Source organism: Brassica rapa, chromosome A03 (genome assembly GCF_000309985.2).
Source record: "Brassica rapa cultivar Chiifu-401-42 chromosome A03, CAAS_Brap_v3.01, whole genome shotgun sequence".
NCBI lineage: Eukaryota > Viridiplantae > Streptophyta > Magnoliopsida > Brassicales > Brassicaceae > Brassica > Brassica rapa.
This window is the reverse complement of record NC_024797.2, coordinates 11891306-11908918: the sequence shown is the minus strand read 5'-3', so window position 1 is coordinate 11908918 and position 17613 is coordinate 11891306. Positions and strand designations below refer to the sequence as shown.

At 33.8% G+C, this 17613-nt stretch overlaps 4 protein-coding genes across 6 annotated transcripts; 2 read left to right on the top strand and 2 right to left on the bottom strand.

Annotated features, from left to right (window-relative positions):
* Positions 1–248: 248 nt before the first annotated feature.
* LOC103860069 (E3 ubiquitin-protein ligase SINA-like 7) lies at positions 249–3412 on the bottom strand. The gene is made up of 2 exons (XM_009137677.2): positions 1533–3412; positions 249–1367 (listed from the first exon to the last, which is right to left on the bottom strand). The coding sequence occupies exons 1-2, from the start codon at positions 1674–1676 to the stop codon at positions 660–662; spliced, it is 852 nt and encodes a 283-aa protein (XP_009135925.1). The 5' UTR covers positions 1677–3412; the 3' UTR covers positions 249–659.
* A 326-nt stretch (positions 3413–3738) lies between these two features.
* Positions 3739–6268, bottom strand: LOC103858217 (mitochondrial inner membrane protein OXA1-like). The gene is made up of 10 exons (XM_009135533.3): positions 6096–6268; positions 5508–5963; positions 5342–5432; positions 5221–5268; positions 4996–5054; positions 4831–4906; positions 4619–4750; positions 4429–4536; positions 4307–4361; positions 3739–4214 (listed from the first exon to the last, which is right to left on the bottom strand). The coding sequence occupies exons 2-10, from the start codon at positions 5951–5953 to the stop codon at positions 3922–3924; spliced, it is 1308 nt and encodes a 435-aa protein (XP_009133781.1). The 5' UTR covers positions 5954–5963; positions 6096–6268; the 3' UTR covers positions 3739–3921.
* Positions 6269–6344: 76 nt separating this feature from the next.
* Positions 6345–9354, top strand: LOC103858216 (transcription factor CPC). Of its 2 annotated transcripts, none has more exons than XM_009135531.3 (4): positions 6345–8240; positions 8528–8588; positions 8708–8795; positions 9093–9354. In XM_009135531.3, the coding sequence occupies exons 1-4, from the start codon at positions 8208–8210 to the stop codon at positions 9208–9210; spliced, it is 300 nt and encodes a 99-aa protein (XP_009133779.1). In that variant the 5' UTR covers positions 6345–8207; the 3' UTR covers positions 9211–9354. The 2 variants fall into 2 exon arrangements, with proteins under 2 accessions (XP_009133779.1, XP_009133780.1); XM_009135532.3 differs by having other exon boundaries at positions 6534–8244.
* Positions 9355–11919: 2565 nt separating this feature from the next.
* WRKY46 (probable WRKY transcription factor 46) lies at positions 11920–17459 on the top strand. 2 transcript variants are annotated; one of them, XM_018656989.2, is made up of 5 exons: positions 11920–14984; positions 15071–15190; positions 15285–15840; positions 16439–16945; positions 17236–17459. In XM_018656989.2, the coding sequence occupies exons 1-3, from the start codon at positions 14743–14745 to the stop codon at positions 15772–15774; spliced, it is 852 nt and encodes a 283-aa protein (XP_018512505.1). In that variant the 5' UTR covers positions 11920–14742; the 3' UTR covers positions 15775–15840; positions 16439–16945; positions 17236–17459. The 2 variants fall into 2 exon arrangements, with proteins under 2 accessions (XP_018512505.1, NP_001288851.1); NM_001301922.1 differs by lacking the exons at positions 16439–16945; positions 17236–17459 and having other exon boundaries at positions 14743–14984; positions 15285–15774.
* The last annotated feature ends 154 nt before the right edge of the window (positions 17460–17613 follow it).

Below are 17613 nucleotides of genomic sequence, written 5' to 3'. Positions count from 1 at the left end.
TTTCTGAAGATTAGCTGTAACAAATTATTGGACTGGTTAGTAATTAGTAACAACTTTTTTTTATAATTAGTAAAAACAGCAATATGAGTATGACGTACGTCAAATAAAACTGAGGCAGTAATATACAAAAAATGCTTGGAGGTGACATATATTCAATGAATATAAAATCAATATGAGAAATTAAACTATGAAATTCTCTTCAGGGCTTTGAGAGCTCACTTCAATAATCCTCTTCACTTTTACTCATAACTTATGAGTCATAAATAAAACCAATATGAGAACTTCCATTATTCTTTGAGCAGATGGTTCAGACTTTCAGTGCATCCAACAGTACCATTAACACTGAGCCTAACAATAGTTTTTCCTCACTATATTCACAAGGAACTAAACTATTGTCAATGTTGTTCATCTGAGCATCAAAGAAACATCCACATATAAAATTATTGAGCTCATTATAAGTAATGGGCTACAGCAACTGAATCCGATCTTATAAATCAGAAGGACCTTCTGTATCCCTCTAACTCAAAAGCAAACTACAATAAGCACGCAAAATAAATCATACCAGATAGATAGATAGAGTTCACACTAGACCAGCTGATAGATAGAGTTCACATAAGGAAAAAAAAAAGCAAAAAAAAAGACCTTTCATATCCCTCTCTTTAACTGTGGTGCTCTATGTTCAACATCTTGATGCAAAGCCTCATTTCCAACGATTCACCACACAATAAACTGTGAGGAATCAACATATAGTTATCTTGAGGGGTTTGTAAGCTCACTTCCCGAATCTTCTTCATCTCTGATAATTTGTAAATGATAGTTTGTCCATCCACAGTGTAGATGAGACGATATGAGAACGGTCCAACTTCTTGAATAGATGGTGCAATGCAACTTACAGTAACGTACACCCCAAACGGCTCCTTGAAACATTGCACTGCAAACAATAGTCTCTCCACAGTTGCCCTTTGAACAAAAGTTGCCCTTTGAATTAATATCTTATCACTGATGTTCATCTTGATACCACATGAAATGCCAATACATAACTCATCACGTATTTGTTCTGAAACTGTCATGTGATTAGAAGACACGTAGTGAAGGTAGAGATCAATGTATGAGCCAGCGTAATTGCAGTATTGTACAGGGCAACAACAATACTCAGCGAAAGTGCAGTCCTTTTCATGTGTTGGTTCTTTCCCGAAAGCTACACTTTCGGTGCATCCATATTTGGCATTTTGGCATGGGAGGAAAACGGATTTAAGAAGAGTCTCCATTGCTCTGCAGCGACTGTGGCCAACAGGAAGAGCACATGAAGGGCACTTATTTTTCAATTTGGGACAGCAGGAGGAGCAAGCCAAATGTCCATTATCACACTGAAATACAAATCCAATGAATTAACATTCAAATCTGCATTTTCAAGAGATGAAATGTCACAAAGTATTTTCAACTTTACCTTATATCAGAGAAAATAAATAGAGATCACATCCCAACTGTAATCCAAACAAGAAAGAAAAACAATGCAATATATGAAACTTAACCTGGAATATAGGAATACTGAGTGGCTCAATGCAAATAGGGCAATCAAGAACACCAAAATCAAGCATCGCAGAGCGTGTTTTGTCGTCCTCTGTTCGTTTCCTCTTTTGCCTCGAAACATTTGAATCGCTTGAGTTACACTCCATAACGATATAAGATCAAAGCCTTCTTCCACAACAGAAAACCTTTTCGTTTCTTTATCTTTCTGATGAATACTGTTATTCCTTTATACTAGTATATATATAGCCAATCAACGGAATGGAAGTTTAATAATAATAATCAAATGCTCCTCCTGTTTCCAAAGCATTCGAAGTAAAAGTTGCGCATACGTACACTATGACTAGAACGTAATTCGAAGAGTTTGATGGGCTGGAACAGGTCGTTACGTACCTGGCCCTTTTTTTGGTTTGGCTTGGTCAAGTGTTTTTTCGGATTTAAAAATTTACGAAACGGTTAAATCTTACCTTACTTCGGTTCCGTTCATGTTTTAATAATTGGGAGAATTATATTTATATTCATATATATGTTTAAAATCAAAATTTCATGATTTGATAATATTTTATAAACTATGGTGCAAAATGCTGTTATTTTTTTTCAAAATAATATAGAAAATTCGCATGATTTTTGAAATAATGCATAATTTGTGTAAATGCCATTTATAAATATAACCCGTATTTTTATTGGAAAACCGTGTTGTGCGTAGATACATTGTTCATTGACAGTAGCTAAAATATCAAGTTAGCATTATATCGTCGATCAGGACCCGTGCCATGCACTGCTATATTTCATTTTTATAGTGATGCATAAATTGTTTACTTGATAAAACAATTACAAATATTATTTTTATAATATTTTTTAGTGTTATAGAAGTTGGTTTATGTAATAGTGCCATTGCTAAATGTTTATGATTTTCACCATATTTTTATATTTTTTATATTAGTTGTGAATACAAATTGTTTGCATGAAATAATATATTTTCTGTGTGGTTTATCTTCTGTTAATAGTGTAATTCTATAAAAACTTTATTTGAACTAAAATAGATTAGTTAAAAAGATAATATTATAAGACATCTTTAACTATAAAAATATTAGTGTTTCAAATATGTTTTTTACGAATGTGTGGATATGATAAAACTGTTTCATAAATATTTTTCCTAAATAGATAGGTTTTATATCCAATAATTATTGAAGTAGTGTGATACTTATAAAATATATTTTAAATTATTTTAAGTAATGTGATCTGGTAACCTGTTTTGTAAGCCTCGTTTTTATTAGAAGAGTGTATAGTGTAGTACTGTGAAACTTATTAGTAAAAAATATTTAAAGTTTATATCAACTTCAGGATTTTGTCTGGAAAAAAGTGAGAACGGGCAGCTCTGCAATCTTTTCCTCTCTTTTCTCAAAAGAGGAAGTGTCAACTAGTCTTTGGACTTTTGCTGATATGATTCTTATTTTTTTTGTGTTTGCCAAAAATATTTTACACCGATACTTGGTGTTCTCGATGCTACTCTATCCGGTTTGGATCCGTTGAGTCCTTTGCCATGGACAGTAGCGGAAGAAATTGAGAGTTAAGATTCTTGTGAAGTAGATGGGATTTCTAGAAGAACTTCTCTACGTTCTTGCATGCCTGTAAGAAGTTACTGATCGTGCTTGCTAGTTGTTACTAGTTCTGGTCATTGGACAGGGATAGGAGAAGGAGTCCAAGTGTTGAACAATACACCAGCAAAGTTGTATAAAAGGGTAAGTTTCCATCTTTCTTTGCGCCCTTCACTTGCTTGATATTGTTGCTTTCTATCTGATGGTTGTATCTTGTTGTGTTGTTCAAGAGGCTGACATTCTTCTTGCTTTGCACGAAGAACTAGAAACACAACTAGCTAAAATAGCAGTGATGGAGGAAGAAGAATAGACTGTCAAACAGCAGAGGTAATGTCATGAGGAATACCATATTGTTCTTAAGATGAGGGTCATTAGTAATAGTTTTATCCTTTTGTTATTGTAGCAAAGTTCGTAGCACCATCAAAGATATGGAACAAACGCGCAGCTATATGATTGCAAGTTGAAATGGCGGCATCAGTTGTCGTCAGCTCTACAGTCAGTAATGCACAGGTAAAATGAATGCAAGTATTAGCCATACTTTACAAAGTACGTATCATTTCCAATCATCGGTATATCTCTAGTTGCAGGCTGTTCGAGTAACACATACATGTGATGTAAGTAATGAGTTCTGAATGTATATAAGATGAATACTTCAGAGTGAGATCCATATGACTTGATTGTTGCCTTCAATATTCAAAACCTTAAATTCCCGAGGATACTTTAATCCCTTCCGTCTATAGTATCTCAGCCAGTTTTCTAGCAAAACAACCTGAACATGAAAAAAAAAAAGAGTCTCTCACTTCTTCTTCTTTTGGTCCTTGAGTTGTCTCTCCAGAGTTCTGATTCTCTGATTCAGCACTGAACTCTTTGAGATTCTTCTCTCTGGAACACTCGAAGATGACTCAGAGGAAGACATAGAAGGATCTTCGGAGGAGGACATAGGAGGATCATCATGACCAAGAACACTTTGGTCTTTTGGCTGCTCAAAGGAAAATGGAATAGGCGAAGGCGGCTTTGGCTGCCCGCTAGAAGAAGATGTGACAGCATCCGGGAGATTCAAGAGCTTCCTCACATCAGGACGTCTTAGTGCTGCATACATTATATACACAATATGTCACATCAAAACTCTTTTATCTCACGTCTCAAGACTCTGTGGGAAAGAGATAGGGGAGGGGACTTGCCTAATCCATACCCAAGAGTAAACAGGTTGGAAGTGAGCCAGTAACAGAACAATGCCTGCCCAAAAAAAACTCATTGCTTATTATCAACTTCAAATAGTGAACAGTGGGAGAGTAATCGTTACCTTCTCAATGCCCATCAGAATTGGAATAGAGAGAAAGGCAATGATTCTTGAGAATTTCTTCATAGTTCCAGCTACTGGATTCCCTTCCATACCTTCTTGCATGTTGGACTACAGACAGAAAAACAATACAAGACTTGCTTTCAATATAGATTAGGTCTGAAGATAACGACTTGTAAAGAGCTCCTACTACCTCCACCATAATTATGAAAGTGATGGCGGTGAGAAGTGGCAAGATATATGTAGTATCTGCAGTGGTGAGATCAGTAAACCAAAGAGTTCCACCGGTTTTAAATGACGGTACTTTCTCGGCCATGTTCCTGATCTGTGTGTAGACAAAAGCATCAATCATTGAGCGCATAGAAAAACAAAGATGAGAGTCAACTGAGAGCAAACTAATCTTACAGCGAAGAAAAAGCTGATGAAGATGGGACCTTGAATAATAAGTCCTTTGAGGGGTGTAAACGGAGTTACACCATGCCTAAAGCCAATCCACCAAAAACAGTTATCAACAAAGGGAGAAAACTAGTTGTACTTTTACGAGACAACAAATAAAAAAATTGGACTTACTGTTTAAACAATAACTGCATCCGTCTTTGGCCTTCTGCCATGGCTTCAGGATCCGTACCCTAAGAAAATAACAACAACAACACACGCAAAATGTCATCATAACCTACCTCTATAACAGAATAGAGGTCAAGAATGGCTTTGAACAATGAGATACACTCACAAGTCACAAACGGTCACGTGCACAGAAAGAACAAGTAAAGAAAAGGAGGAGGAAACAGCTTGTACCTTAGTGCCCATCTCTTGTCTTAACTCCTCAAGTTGAGGCCTCAGAAGCTGCAAGAACATGATAGATGAAACACAAGTGCAAAAAGAGGCATATATATCCTAATAATGTAAGAAAAAATACATTGAGTTTGTAAGTAGCCTTGAGTTGATTCAGAAGAATGGGAATTGTAACTCCACGAATGAGCACAGTAGTCAAAGCTATCGAAGCCCACCTACAAAGAGAAAAAGAGCTTACAGAAGACACATACAAAACAGAAACAAGCTTAAGAAACTGTGTGTATACATACCAGTTCAAGCCAGTAAAGGAATGAACACCATCAATCAAATGCTGCAAAGCAGCAACAGGGAAAGCAGAATCCGCAGCTGCAATAGCAACCTCGTTTACAACAGGAACAGCTTGGCTTGTCGTCACAGCTTCAACAATCTGATCAGGAACAACTTCAGGTGCAACAAAGTCGATACCATCAACTTTATCAGACCATTCCGGTGGTGTATTAGAAGAGCTCATAAACCGACAAGAAGACAATCCAAGACCCAAGGGAGCAGCACCTTGCCTCTCCATAAACATAGAGGTAAGCTTGTTTCCCCCATTAAAGGCAAAGACTTTACGAATCATTGTATCAGAACTTGGTTTAGTTTCATCTCTATCATCACTGATGAGATGACCACACGTTGGGTAAACTCGTCTCTGTAAGAGATTAACTCTCCTCGAGATACCACGCAAGCAAGCCATTACGACGATCCTGTTGTAAGAACATTTGAATCAAAAGCCAATCTTATAACAGAATCAAATCAGTCCGGGCTTGGATTTTCTATTTTTAGAGTTTCGCAGCGAGAAGCCAACATAGAAAACGAAAGGGAAAATGAGACATTACCTGAAGGAAAGGATCAACACTGTTCGGCTGAGTCGACGCCAAGTCTTAGGGCTAAAAGACCCTCTGAGTGTGAGAGAGAGTTGAAAGCCTTCGCGTTTTTTCTCACTCTACCTGACTCCCGTAGGTAGCTACTCCCCCCCCCAAACGCACCGTTTCGGCTCTCCCTCGACAACCCATAACAATGAAAACGCTTCGTTTCTTACATTAATGGACCTTAAAGACCAGAGTAAAGTAGTGGGCCTTAGCCCAATTTAGTGTCATTAATCAATAATACTTATGGGCCATTTAGTATTATGGGTTTAGTCACACTCAGATACAATTATTAATGTTTTAGTGTTCTAAAAATGAATATTTTACTCTTTAGAATACATTATCACTTTCCAATTGCACTGCTCCATACTAGTGCTGGGAATATGAGATATTATTCGTAGGTCCTGCCCCGTTTGATCTGTTGCGGATTACCCGCAAATTTCAGCAGGGCGGATACGGGTATATCATTTTTTCTTCGTGGGTTATGCGAATCAGAATTATAAAAAAATGAATCGACTCGCGGTTTAGCGAGTCAGATAGGACGTATTGATCAGCGAAATCCAACTCTGCTTCATATACACTTTCTCTTTGTGCAATGTCCTTTTCGTTGGACAAGCTAAAGTCTCTTAAAGTAACTACCAACTAAAATTGTCCTAACTAAACAAAAAACACAACCAAACAACAAGACCTCTTTTCGTTGGACAGAAGGACATTTCATCGAAAACACTTATTGGACTCCGTGAAAGTGCTCTACAAGTAGATTATGTCTCATAAAAGATAAAAAGTGTCTATCTGGTAATGCTCTCTCTAAAAATTTGGTGCATGTGTTCGCCTAATCAACAAATTATGTATGAACGAATTGTTTTTTCAAATTGTTTTTTTTAAGAATCGATCTAAATTAAATATTCAAAGAACTGGTCCAGGCATCCGTTCAAACACTAGTTATCTATTTATCTTATATGTCTAAGTAACCACCGCCCTAACGATTTTTTGAGCAATGGTTAAGACCAAATAAAAGTCATACGAGGTGCATACTCATCACAACGTTGGCATGGTTTTAGATTGTTTTGGTTAATTCAAGTCATCGCTATAGTGTGTTTTAGAGCATGCATTGAAAAGATTGAACGTTTTCAATGTTTTATATACATCTTCCAAAAAATGTAAGTAGAGCAGCTATTCATCTTAATGTATAGACTTATCTCACCTTCTCACTTCATATTTTACACGCAATCTGAAAACAAAAAAAAGTATTTTAATAGCGAGAGAAGGTTAGTCTCATACAGTGTATTTTCAATTATCTTTTTTGGTTGATTAAATATCATTTCTTTAACCATCACATGTATGAATATTTGTTGTTAGATACTTGTCTGAATCGTGCCTTTTCCGAGTCCCAAGCTTTATATGGAAACAAATGTGATTCTCTGCTCTTGATGTCACTCCATTTGTCTAACTCCTTATATGACATAAGAGTCACCCCTTGAAGTATATGATTAAACAGATCTCGAGATGCGGTTAAAGCATATTTGTAATCAATATATGCTAATTAATTAACAAAATAAGTATGATACCGGATCGTTTGGTCTAGAGATTTGTTTCGAGCTAACTATTCTTCTCTTTACCCTCTTTTTTCCCTCTCGTTTGATTACAATATCAGTATTATTTATTTGGGTGTTCTCTTCTACCAAACTTTCCTCTTATTATATCAAACTTTCAAATGGAATGTCCGAGACTTTTCTTGCAAAACAAATCACTAGTGTTATTATTGTATTGTTATGTTTTCGATTTAATAACTATCTTATAGCTTTGACAGATTTTTTTTTATCTATTTAATTTGTTAGATTTCCAATATAGTTTATGAAAAAAAATCTTTGTGTTTGGAATTCAATAAGTTTAGTTGGCACATTATTAATTCATGTTAAACGAAGCTATTATAAGAAAAGAACAGCCATAATAGTAGGGACATATTCGACTTTTACAAGGTCAACCTCAGAGAAGCTCCTTCCGTTCCTACAACCGCAAGTCAAAGGTTTGAAGATGTTATTATAGAAGTAGTTATGGTTGTATCTGTCGTTCTTCTATCTGATGAACGAGGCCGTTGAAGCCAACACACAGACAGTAAGTAAGTGACGTAACTATAGTTTAGAGATTCGTTTTCTTCTGCTCATTGAATTAAATTACTTAATAAAATATTTAATAATTGTGAATGATAATATTAATAAATAATTATTCTAGGAATTAACCTGACATGCGCAGTTATAAAATAATCTGTCTAATTTTCAGTTCTTTTTCGAGCCCCTCTCTCACTTTTTCTTTCGAGGAATACAAGAAAAAAAGTTATTAATCTTCTTGTTTCTCAAGATTTCTTCTCTCTTTGTTGAATCTTTTTTTTTGTTCCAACAAAGACGGTAAAAATGGATAGACGACGTCGTAGACAGAGCAAGGCCAAAGCGTCGTGTTCCGAAGGTGATCAGCTTATCTCTCTCTCTCTCTCTCTCTCTCTCTCTCTCTCTCTCTCTCTCTCTACCTCTCTGCTTCTGTCCCTATCTTTCATTGGATTGAGACTGATATTTGATGGTTAGCAGAAGTGAGTAGCATAGAATGGGAAGCTGTGAAGATGACGGAGGAAGAAGAAGATCTCATTTCTCGGATGTATAAACTCGTCGGAGACAGGTAAAACACACACTCACTCTCGATCCATCTTGATTTGCTTTACTCGTTTTGTTTTCTGTTTCATTTTGATTTGCTTATTGATTAATGATTAGCAAAACATAATGTTTGTGCAATTATATAATAGAATTCTAAAACTGTTTCCTCAATTTTAGTTTGATTCGTCTTTTTATCAAGCAGTGTTTGTATGGTTCTCTGTCCAGTTAGGTTTAACCAACTTATAAATTCTAATTGAATTTTATGGAAAAAGGATATTTGCATAATTTATGTAAAATTTAGTCTATCTTATATGGTTCGTAGGTGGGAATTGATAGCCGGAAGGATTCCAGGACGGACGCCGGAGGAGATAGAAAGATATTGGCTTATGAAACACGGTGTCGTTTTTGCCAACCGACCAAGAGATTTTGTTAGGAGATGATAAACGTATTTTTTTCTTTTTTTTAATTCACAAGACAAGAAAAAAGGAAAGTATTGTCCTTTGGATTACTATTTTGGAATGTATAATCATCTCTATATATATTTTTTTCTTAGGAGCTTTAATTTATTATCATTGATTCTATAAGTTACGCAATTTTTCTATAGGAGAAGTATTGTCCAAAAATGTAGTATATATCATATTATCTCATTTTCTCTTAAAAATCATGTATGTCCTAAAATTTACTTTACAATCTAAGATGAACTCCAGAAACAACAAAGATCACTAGTTACATAATTATTTTCTAATGTGTCTAAAATTTGAAATTTCAGTTTTTTTCGCACACAAGGATAAATCTGCGTTGGAGAATATTAACCAAATCAGCCTTTACAATATAGGCCAGTTCTGAAGCCCATTCTATGGTCAAAGTGGAAACTTATCACACTGGGTCGAAAAGGAAGCCCATTGCTCAGCTAAGACGAACAATTAATAATAGGGTGAGTGAGGGTGACACTGACCCGTGCGTTTTTGCAGCAGTAGACATGCATGACGTTTGGATACAGAATATATATGATTCATAACAATCATGACGTTCTGGGTGCAGCCTTAATGCAGCTGCTTGAACCTTATTTCTCCATAAAGAAAAAAACCTTGCAATGGCGAAGTTATTGATGTATACAGAGTGGCAAAGTTATTGATGTATAGTCTTGAATCTAGCTGAGGTTCTTCTACGTTGTCATGTTAAATAGAGTAAAGAACGATTTAATGTCGAAGTTATTGATGAATATAGCTTTGAATTCTTATACATTGCCATGTATAGAACAAAGAAGTGGCGAAGCTATTGATGTATACAGAGTCCCGAATATAGCTATGAGGTTCTTATACAATGATCATGTATATAGAGTAAACAACCATTCAGTGGAAAACAATAATCTAGCTGTGAGGTTGTATAGTCTTGAATCTAGCTGTGCGGACTCAATAATCTAACAATATGTATACAATGATCATGTATATGCAGACTTAACGCTAATTCTCAAGATTAACTCTAATTCTCAAGATAAACAATATTGTACGAACATATAATAGAGAGTTGGACATGACACATGAGCTGAGAGAAAGTCCAACAAATTAATTATATATATATATATACATATATTAGATGTTTCGTTATATTTGACTTTTAGATTAAAGTTGCCGAATTTTTCAAAAATTCTTTATCATTATGGAGATTTTGTTGTTGCTCATAGGCTCATAGTCATAGCCATGTTGAAATTACAACCACTTTAATCTAAAAGACAAATACAATGAAAGTGTTAAGATGTTTTCACACGTGCTTATCATCTAACAAGACTGTGCTCACACTTTGCGTGACTGCTGAAATTTTCGGTATGGCGAACATCATATAGTGATTGTTGGTAGTAGTTTTATCAGTTAATTACATATGTGAACTAAATTTTAACTCAAACTTACTATTTTGCCCATTGTCTAACAGTAACCCTCTAGCCCCAAGAAAATTAGTTATACATATATTTACTTGGTCAAACGTGTAAACAAAGTTGTTTCCTAACAAATTACAATGATAAGCCTGAAAAACTAAGTACATTACATTTTATGAAAAAACTGTTTTGAGGATAAAAAAAAAAGGATATAAATAGGGAAATTTGAGCATAAAACCAAAAAAAATATATATATTTCACCAATTAACGATATGACCATTTATCTTATCTCTCTCTACCCTTTTATTACAAAACTAATACTTCTCTCTTTTTTTTTTTTGAAACACAACTAATACTTTTCTCAATATAATCATTCAGCAAATTAACTCATATAAATATGTATAGCTTAACCCATTATAAAAGCATTGTCTGGTCTGAATATTTTATTAGGATCTGAAGACCAGAATTAAAATTTCTACCACTTCATTACCTTTTCTTTTGTCAAAATTCTAATTGTTCATTCTATTCATTATGCGTTTGAAAAAGAAAACTATTTCAATCAAACGTTTAAAATCCTTTATTTGCCTACGCGCACACAAATGCATTCGTTAAAAATTACCAGATATTTTGTATTCCATTCAGAATTTCCAATGGCTATTTGTTCTTATCCTCCGAGACATTTTCAACCATGACATCAAATTTGGTGTTGAAATTATTATCATATTTTTTTGTCATCTATAGCCATAACACCAAATATTTCCCTAAAAGTAATATTATATATTATTTGATGTGTTTAGTTTAATAATTTTTATATTTTTATTATTTTAATTGATAAATAATTATTTTTCACACTTAGATATTATGTTTGTTAAAATTTTATAATTCTATGTTTATAAAAAAAATTTATATAAAATATTATATTAAAAAATACAAAATATTAATTATGAAAAGCTCATAATAAAATAATTAATTTATTTTAATAAAATTTGTATTAGTTAGCGATACAAGATTAACTATACTATAAAAAAAAGATAAAAATGTTATTTTAATGTTTGGTGAATTTAATAGTATTACACAAAGTTTTAATTATTTACTATTAAATCTAACTTTACAATAATTTAATATTATTAATTGTTCATTTATAATGAAATATAAATAAAATAAATATTATATTTGATATTTAAAAATAAAAAATATTACAATATAAAGTAAATGATAATAACCATTTAGTGATTTTTTATTTGAAATAAAATAAAATATAAAGAAAATGATAATAATCCATTAATAATTTCTTACTTCAAAATAAAATTAAAGTATTTTAACTATGTAAAATAATTAAAAAATTCAAATAATACAGTATATTTATTTTTAGTTGCAAAATTGAACTAATTAATAATAATAAGTGAACTATATTATTAAATGAAACATAATAAAATATGTATATCAAATATTTGGTATGATGAATAGTGTTACATTGATCAAACATCGTTTTATTCAACGAAGAGGAAAAAGAAACGAATGCAAGATAGGGCAATAATTATTGGCTCAAATTTGTATCAAAACGGTAATCGAAACACGCAGCCCAGTACTTTAACAAAACGATTAAATGAAACGTAGCGCACCACTGGTCGAGACACGTGTCACAACATCATGAGATGACTTTCCTATGTGATATTCTAAGTGTCTCTCTAATGAGAGCAAACCTTCTTTTATATAGTAAGATTTGACGAATTTTGTGTCATTACTAAATTCCCGTGCAGCCGAATGAATACATTTGGTTTGGGAAACTTGGGATCATTGTTTTTCTGTGAGTGTCAGTCCTTGACCATGACATATTGCTACTCGAATCTAGAACATATGTGTTTTTTATGACAAGTTGAAGATAAGCTAGTTTAGGAAGATCTGCTTATGGTTAAAATACTTTCTTAAAAGGTTATCCGCATCTTCTAAGCAATATTATAAATCATATAATTTCTGATGTTAATTAAGCTTAAAAGTTATAAACACTGGAGTTCTTGTGGGCGTATGCATTGATACGGTAATGTTCCGTGTTTAAACACAAAATATATAATTAGAAACCAGTTTGAGACAAAGTTACAAAACACTAATTATGTAGTGTTTAGGCGTTAGATGTTATCAGTCCAAACTTCAAACTTCAAAGTAACAACAGTTCACAGTTTAAGTAATTAAAACCACTTATGATATGGTCCATTTCTTTAGCAAAAAACAAAAAGATATTGTCCATTTGTGTTTGATTAATTATTTTATAATCACGAGTAAAGTTACTAACCCACCACGAAAAGGCCATGTGCACGTATATACCACGGTCAGTTTACTTAGTTTAGTGAAACATAAACTATACATTAATTCAGACGCGTCAAGAAAAGAAGTAGACGCGTTGCATAGATCAAACGACCATTTGAAATCTTAATTTAGTTTTATTAAGTGAAACTTTGTCAGCAGCCTCTAATTCACTACCTTCCAAAAAGATAATTAGTTTGGACTCAGAAAGCTCCGAGGTTTATTGATAACTTATTGATAACCGAGAAACATACAGGAATGTGGATATATCAATACTATCCAATATCCATTATTCATAGGCTACATGATATTTTGTATGGGTGCATTCTTTACGATGAACATGTCAAATGCATAACGCCATTACCAAGCGTATAATTACATAAACAAAAAGGGTATCACATACACAAGAGTTCGTTGTACAAGAAAAAAATTTAAATGAAAATTGTCACGCTGGGCACAAAGCATATAAAGCTAAATTAAGGGGATCTTCTCCATAAAATTATAACTTTTAATTAAGAAAAAAAAACTCGTTTAGCTTTAATCTACGATAACAGTTACAGCTTACTTTGCAATTTAAAATAATCAGAACATTATTCTAACTTTTTCATCTGTTGTGTATGCTTTTGTTCAGTTCTATGTATTTTCTTTCAAACTATTTCTATGCAGTATTCAAATCATATAGATTGATGAATTCTGTAACACATATGTATGATGGATCATCATGATAATGATAATGATATAATCATGATAATGATAATGATAATGATAATACGTCGCTGTCAATTGTGTGAAAGGGATAAGCGCATTATTCTTTAATCCACACTGCATGGTTTGATGTGATCCAATGATTCTCGATTTGCTTTTAGGGTCATGTAATCTCCATCTTTGACTCCTTATAAAAAACATAATTAGTTATATAATCAATGTATGATATCACTGAATGTAAAATTATAAGAAAGTTAATCAAAATTGGCATGACATCACAGGCCTCACGTCACCGGAGAGCAAAAGATAATACATTCAACCGGATTCCTATAACGCGGTAGGACTGGGAGGTCTATTTGAACTTTGAAGATGATTTGTTTATTTGTTTACTCGGCTGAATCATAGCCATCAGATAAATAATAAAAATATATACAATAAGATTAGCTAAACTAGAGTGAGACTTTCACCAAATTGATTTCTATTGTGATCGAAGAGAGACCATCTCCAATCTATTGTTGTTTTATCTATATAATAACAAATAGAGATAACCAGCCCAATTCTATTTCATTTTTACAGAAAAAAGAAATAGTATATTTTTTACTTTTTACTCTATATTTGAAAATTATTATTCTAGAAAAATATATTCGATAATATATCACATTTAAAAAGGTAAAATAGTAAAATACATTGAAATGGTCTAAATTATAGAAAGATTATAGACCAATAATTTACATCTTATAGATACTAATAAAAATTATTTTAGCTAAATAAACAAATACTATTTTCTGCATTGTAAAATAACTTTAGCAGTTTTATAAATTTGAAAATTCTATTAAGAGAAACAGGGTAAAATAATAGTAGTTAGTAGTCCTTCTCTTTTCCACCCAACTTCTTATAGTCTAAGCTTAAAACAAAAGGAGAAATAATAATAATAAAATAAAACTTATCGAATAAGCACAATGGTTGGATTCGTCTCATCATTATAAATACTAAAACACACATTTGCACAACACACGAAACTCACATTTCAATCAAACTCTCTCAAAAAGAAACAAAACACACAGAGAATTCTAAAAAAAGGTTCTGAATTTAAATGGCTATGGAAGAGAAACTCGTGATCAACGAATTGGAACAAGGGAGAGAGCTTGCCAAACGATTGATAAGCAATCTCAAACACACTTCTTCTGTTGAATCTAGCAAGATCATGATCTCTGAAATCCTCCGCATTTACCAGAATGCAATTCTCATGTTGAGCTTCAAGGAAGACGACAAGAACATCCTTAAGAGAAGCCGCGAGATCGAAGAGAAGGATTCTAAAACCTTGTCTAAGAAGAGGTAGATTGGAGCTTAATGAGTCATTCCTTGTCTGTGGGTTTGGGTCGAGATCTCACGTGTCTGAATTTTGCTTTTGTGGTTTGCAGAAAATTATCGGACAAGAAGACAGAGGAAGTTAGGGTTTTTGTCGGAACAGGTTCGATTGATGATGGTTATTGCTGGAGAAAATACGGGCAAAAAGAGATTCATGGATCCTCAAACCCTAGGTAAGATTCCTTAAGTTACAAAGTTTTTTAACTTTGTTTTGTTTTTTTCTGGGCATTTACTTAAAGTACGTCTCTGTTTCTGTTATTATTACAGAGGATACTTCAGATGCACGCATCGATTCACGCAGAAGTGTCCAGCACAAAAGCAAGTCCAGAGATCCGACAAAGATCCTTCGATTTTTGAAGTGAAGTATGTCGGGAACCACACTTGTAACAACAACAGTACTTCCCCAAAGACGACAGCCACGAGCTTTTCGATGTTTGGAGAAGGAAACAGAGTTGGTTTGACAGAGCAAACCGAAGACATTAATAAACCGACGAAAACCGAGGAAGTGGTGATAAGTCTTGAAGATCTTGAGTACAAGAAGGACATTTTCAAGACGTATTCTTTCTCCAACGATGAGATTGAGAACGTTGGTGGATGGAAAAGCAACATTTTCCAGGAAAATCTGTCTCCTGCAACGACATCAGGGTCTGGGATGACCAGCGAGATTGCTACAGCTGTTGAAGATTGGGGAACTGTAGATTCGTATTTCTCTTCGTTGGACAATATTATCGATTTGGGACAGGACTTGTGGTCGTGACATTTGAATCGGTGGATGTAATGTTGTCGTGGTAGTAATTATAGATGGTGGGTGTAAGGTTTATATTTAGGGATGTCAGTTGGGCTGTCCATGTCCAAAGGGCATGTTCAAATGGACAAAATAGTTTATTGGACATTTTTTTTTTTAAGCCCAAATTGTCCAAACCAAATTGTCCAAACCAAATTGGACCATTCCAAATGGGCCTTCCGCGGGGCCCAAATAAAATTGGACCATTCATACTAAATTCATTAAAAAAACATAACTTGTGCTTAAAAAAAAATTCAGAGCATAAGCAATTCAAATGTTTTACACATTCCAAATCCAAAGCATAGACAATTTCATATATTAAAGTTCATACACAGAAAAAAAAATCTAAAAACGATGGTGAGAATCGCGAGAGATTATTTCCCCAAATATCAAACTCGCGAGAGAGAGATCGGAGAAAGTGAGAATCGATTTCAATTTTTTCCCCAAATGTTGCAACCCTAATTTTTTAAGATTATTGGAAGTCCATGTCCAAATGGGCAAGCCCAATAAATTTGGGTTTAAATGGTTTTTATCCAATTGGACAACTTAAAAATTTGGGTCTAATTTGGTCAGTCCAATTGGAATTGGTCATGGGTAAACCATGGTTATGAAGCCCATTTGACATCTCTATTTATATTAGTCTGTGCCGATGGTTAGAGATTGGGTTTTAGGATACTTTGAGTTTTACCCTTTTTGTTTCAATAGTGTTTTGTGTGAATTTTCAAAGAGATTTGACGGTACATCATACATGATGACACAATCAATAAAGAAATGATTTTAGCATTGTAAACTTTAAGATATGCTTCAAATCACACAATATCTGAGGTTTCAAATCAGTGCTTCGTTACAACTTCTGGTAATATAAAATAGGAGCCGATGAGTTATGGGCCTTGAGTACAAAATGAAGCCCAATAACAATTTAACAGCCCAATAACAATTTAACAGCTCAATACGGAACAGACTTGAGTCGATTTCATCTGAAGAATCTTGCAGAGATAGCCGGCGAAGACCACAACAAAGAAAAGTTCAGAGGAAGAAGAAGAAGAAGATGATCTACCGAAAGTGGAGTCTGCTTTCCGGTCCACCGGTTATACTCGGAGGAGCCGTAGTTGCTGCCGTCGCCCTTGGCATCCTCGTACAGAACGTAATTTGATTCTCTTAAAAGTGGATCGTTAGATCTATATCTTGTTTGTCTGATTAGTTCCTTATTGAATTCGATTACTCGCAAATAATCATGTGCTGCGCTTCTCCTTTGATTGAAAGTTTCTCTTCTGCTTAGGCAGCGATCCCTTTGTTTGGTTTGAATCTAGAAGCTATAAAGTTTTGATTTTTTTTTTACTTATAAGACGTGATGTCAAGCTTCTTTCTTTTATCTTTTGGTACCATTGATCCAAAGATTTAATTTTGAGTCAACTTTTGATATTTCATAATCAGGTTACGAAAGGGGAACAAAAGAAGAATGTCTCGTCAAACAAGTGAAAAGGGAAAAGATGGGAAGAAAATGCTACAAATAAACTGTGTAGTAGTGTGAGTTATGACATTTAAATCATGCAGTGTAAGCTCAATAACTAATGATTTTGGAAGCTTTTTCAAATACGCACATCTCTTTTGGTGTTTTGGAATCTTATTCCCAATAATAATATTTCATTTTGCGCATTCTCATTCATTCATCATAAGGCTATGTAGAGTAAGAACAGCGTTTTTAACTTGTAATGCTAGGATAATCTAATCTAATACGCGGATGTTCAGTGAATAAACAACACAGTGGGGAGGTTCATGAACTTCCCACGTTTTAGCTTTATCAACCGTGAC